At 44.0% G+C, this 3,997-nt stretch overlaps 1 protein-coding gene across 1 annotated transcript in view; it reads right to left on the bottom strand.

The window, feature by feature from the left end:
- Positions 1-3,692, bottom strand: part of ap1m2 (adaptor related protein complex 1 subunit mu 2) — an 11,902-nt gene extending 8,210 nt beyond the window's left edge. Inside the window, exon 1 of the mRNA XM_017430507.3 lies at positions 3,449-3,692. Coding sequence (XP_017285996.1) covers positions 3,449-3,490 — 42 coding nt within the window. The 5' untranslated portion in view covers positions 3,491-3,692. The remainder of the gene's footprint in view (positions 1-3,448) is intronic.
- Positions 3,693-3,997: the final 305 nt, after the last annotated feature.

Genomic DNA, 3,997 nt, shown 5'->3' with positions numbered 1-3,997 from the left:
CTGCACCAATCCGCCTGTCGATCTCCCGCTCCATTTTTACCTCGTTCGTGAACAAGACCCCGAGATACTTAAACTCCTCCACTTGGGGCAGGACATCTTCCCCGACCCGGAGAAGGCACTCTACCCTTTTCCGGCTCAGGACCATGGCCTCGGATTTGGAGGCACTGATCCTCATCCCGGCCGTTTCACACTCGAGTTCTGTAATTTTAAACTAGTGTAAATTTAAAATAAGAGACTCTGAAAACAAGCACCTTTTATGACTTTCTTTTGATTTATGCTAGCTTCAAAACATTTTCCATTTCCCCTTTAAATACATCAACTTGAAGTGTTTACTACCACCAAGTCAAGAAAAAAAACAGCAAGAATGGGACACATGATAACCCAGTGTATTCTTACACAGAACTCAAAGGACTGAGCTCCTTGTCTCACCACAAAAACTACTAAAAACCAGTGTGGAAAACACAAGGACCTTATCACATTACAGTTTGTGTCCTCCTCTCCTTTCTTTGTAGACTCTTCCGACAGAGTCGTGAGCAGAGGGAACAAGTGCCGATGTGAGGACAGAGGAGAGGATGTAAACAGCATTAAACAACTGAGACGTTCTTCCCTCTGATCGGTCACTTTGTCTTTAATAAATCGCTCACAATGTCATCAAACCAGCCTAAAGCTTTGTTACATTATTTCAAAAGTCAGATATTAAAGCTGGCAGAATTAAAAACTAATTAAGCAAGGAGGATGAGAGTAAAAAAAGTCCAAACTTGACCAGACAAAGCATCAACCCTCAGAAGATCCACTCCCAGCATCCCAGACCTCATCACCACTAGCTTGTCCCTGAGCTCCTGTAGCCATGTCAGAATAAGTAGGATTAGTTTTCGACACAGATATACGAAGTTCACATTATTACTGGTGGTTTTACTGCTGGTGATTATCAGGAGAAATATTTAAACAGAGGCTAAAAGGAAAACCTTAAAAAATACTTTCTGGTTCCTTTTATTTCCATTTGTGAGGAAATATTGTTTCTTTCAGATAATGATAGGAAGTGGCAAGATAAATGATCCGTCAAGCAGCTTGGAGCAGACAGACCGGACATGAACTGAACACAGAGGAGACAGCCAGCGGGACATTTTCTCCAACATGGTCGGCCTTTTTTCTCTGTCGGTAAGCTACAATTAAGAGCGACCACAGATGGATCTTAATTAACTAAGAGGGATGAATACACACACACACACACACACACACGTTTCATATTTTTTTTAGATTTACCAGAAGCCCTCCCTCATTTGACTTCATTAATCTGAAGGTTTGTTTTGTTTTGCGGAGTCAGTGGTTACGAATAATAAAATAAAAAAATCTAATAAAACTCAAAGCTGTAAGGCCACAAAACAGAAAGAATACAAAAGGGCGGTGTGAATACTTTCGCAACCCCCTGTGCGTCGTTCAGTTTGAGGACAGAGTTGGTGTGTGTCTGTGTCTGAATCCTGCACACACACACCAGTGGACCTGTTTGTTAGATCAGAGGCTGCGAGTCGCATCAGACACAACCTCAATATTTTTATCGTCACAAATTACAATTTTTAGTTTCTAATTAAATTACCGAACTCTGTTACATTTAGGCCAAAATAGTTACTTCTTGAGCCTGTGTAGGCCTACTTAGCCTACTTCCTAGGTCTGAATTAATGAGGCTTTTGGATGCATCTAGCTTATAAAATGATATCAGATACAGGTGAGATTCAGGGATCTGAGCCAGCGTCTGCCTAACGTACGCTCAGGAGCTGCTACTGCAGAGACAAAGACATGTTAGAAAACAACAGTCTAATTTGTGTGAATTATTTTTTTTATATATATATTTTTTTCCTCTGCACCTCAGGGCTAACAAACTTTTAATTAAATAAAACTTCCTTTCACACCGTGAACAATGACTCGATGCAGTGCTGGGGCCAGTTCAGATGTCAAAGATAAGATAAATAAAACTGGCCAAACCTGACACCTGCTCTGCATGCAACAACCTGAGGAGGTGAACAACCCACAGTCTGTGGCTGAAACAAGAAAAGATTATTTCATGCGATGCTGACTCTTGTATCGAGCTTCCTACACCAAAGCAAGGCTGGCATGAACTGTCGGACACAGCGTCCCCTCTGTGCGGTCGATGCCAACAGGTCTCAGCGAATTACTCACATTTGATGAAGACCTTCTGGTCTGAAACCTTACATTATCTCATGTAACTGGAGGGGGGCTATCGCTCCACTTGTCTTGTTTGTAGTATGGCCAACTTCACATGCTCTCTCCTTCTAAAAACAACTTAACAGCATTCACGTCACAGCTGGCCATGGGGGCTAATTCTGCAGCTCCACCTACATATACAAGCTGGATTAGAGGGGTCCTTTATTTTCTTAAACTGGAATGAAACCAGGCTGACTTTGGCTGGATCATTTGAGATAACCTGGAATCCCTTTATGTCCTACAATCAAGGGACAAGACGCACCTGAACTGAGAAGCACAGTGACGCTCTGACATGTATTACGCCTATATGCAACATGTATGGAAATGTATGCATTCATAGATCTTTTGTTTCTTATGTTATTTATTTTATTTTGCCATTCATTCATTTTCTTTACCCACTTTTTTCCTGTCTGGATCGGGGGGAGGGGGGTGGGAGCATCTGGTATCCCAGGGGGGCACCCTGGACAGGTCCCCCCAGTCCATCACAGGGACACAGAGACAATCAACCACTCACACTCTCACCTAGGGACAATTTAGAGTCACCGGTTAATCGAACATGCATGTTTTTAGTCTGTGGGAGGAAACCGGAGCACCTGGAGTGAACCCACCCAAGCATAGGGAGAACATGCAAACTCCACACAGAAAGGCAGGGAGGCGAACCTGCGACCTTCCTGCTGTGAAGCGACAGCTCTAACCACTGCACCTATTTTAGGCCTCTGTTTGTGTATTTATTTATTCTCCTGTTTGTCAGGGGTGGGTGCCATGATGAGCGGTGTTTGTTGTTATCTCTCGCTCTCTCTCAATCTATTTAAATACACACATATATATATATATATATATGTGTGTGTGTGTGTGTGTGTGTGTTCAGCCTCTTTACTGTGTCATCCTACATGTTTGTGTATGAAAATGAGAGGCATGTCTGAACCAGTGATGCTGAAGCAACTGGCTGAAGGCTACCTAAATGCTACCTGTGCTTTCAGCTGAACCCGGAAGTGGAATTTAAAGAAAGGGACCATTGAATAAAGTCTGTCGCGAGGAAGAGGTGTTTCATTAATTTTTAACGACGTCATCAATGTTTAACGGTTAAAGCAACAGGCAGAGGGAGGAGCGCGGCAACGGTTTTAACTTTTATCACTAGTTTTGTTGGAAAAAAGGGCAAAATAAAAAGTAGAAGCGCGTGCGCAGCCGATCCACAGACCCATCCGCGGGCGTTATGAGCCCTCCTTACCTTCCCCTTCAGGTCCAGCACGAATATAGCGGAGGCTGACATTGTGCTCGCGACTCTTCGCCAGAAACTCACACGGCGGTCCAAAGTTCAGCTCGACTTGTCACGGTTCGGTTCGGCCATGAAAACCAGAGGAGAAACACCAATCTGCCATGGAGGGATGGCGGCGTGGAGGGGGGTGGAGGGAACCACTGAGTCCACCGTGTCTCTTTCCTGGAGCCGCCGTGACGTGGTGTCACGCAGGTGAAACATTAACCAGCTCACCTGAGCGGAGGAAGGTGGAGAGGAGCTGTGGCTCGCTTCGGCCGCCAGAGGGCGCCACAGGTGCACGGATGACTTTCAAAGAAGCCTTTTGTGGATGCGCCTCAGAGTGTAGGTTGTGCAGGATAAAGCATATTGAGCTCGTTTTAGTCGTATATACACACACACACATATTTACTCCTCACTTTATTTTCTTTATACAAACAAATTACAGACAACATAGGTATCATAAAATATGTTTTAACTGCAAAAAGAACATTTTGCTCAACAGGGCATATGCTGCAGGAAAAA

The sequence above is a fragment of the Kryptolebias marmoratus genome, linkage group LG3, assembly GCF_001649575.2.
Source record: "Kryptolebias marmoratus isolate JLee-2015 linkage group LG3, ASM164957v2, whole genome shotgun sequence".
Taxonomy (NCBI): Eukaryota; Metazoa; Chordata; class Actinopteri; order Cyprinodontiformes; family Rivulidae; genus Kryptolebias; species Kryptolebias marmoratus.
This window is presented reverse-complemented; position numbering and strand designations above follow the sequence as displayed.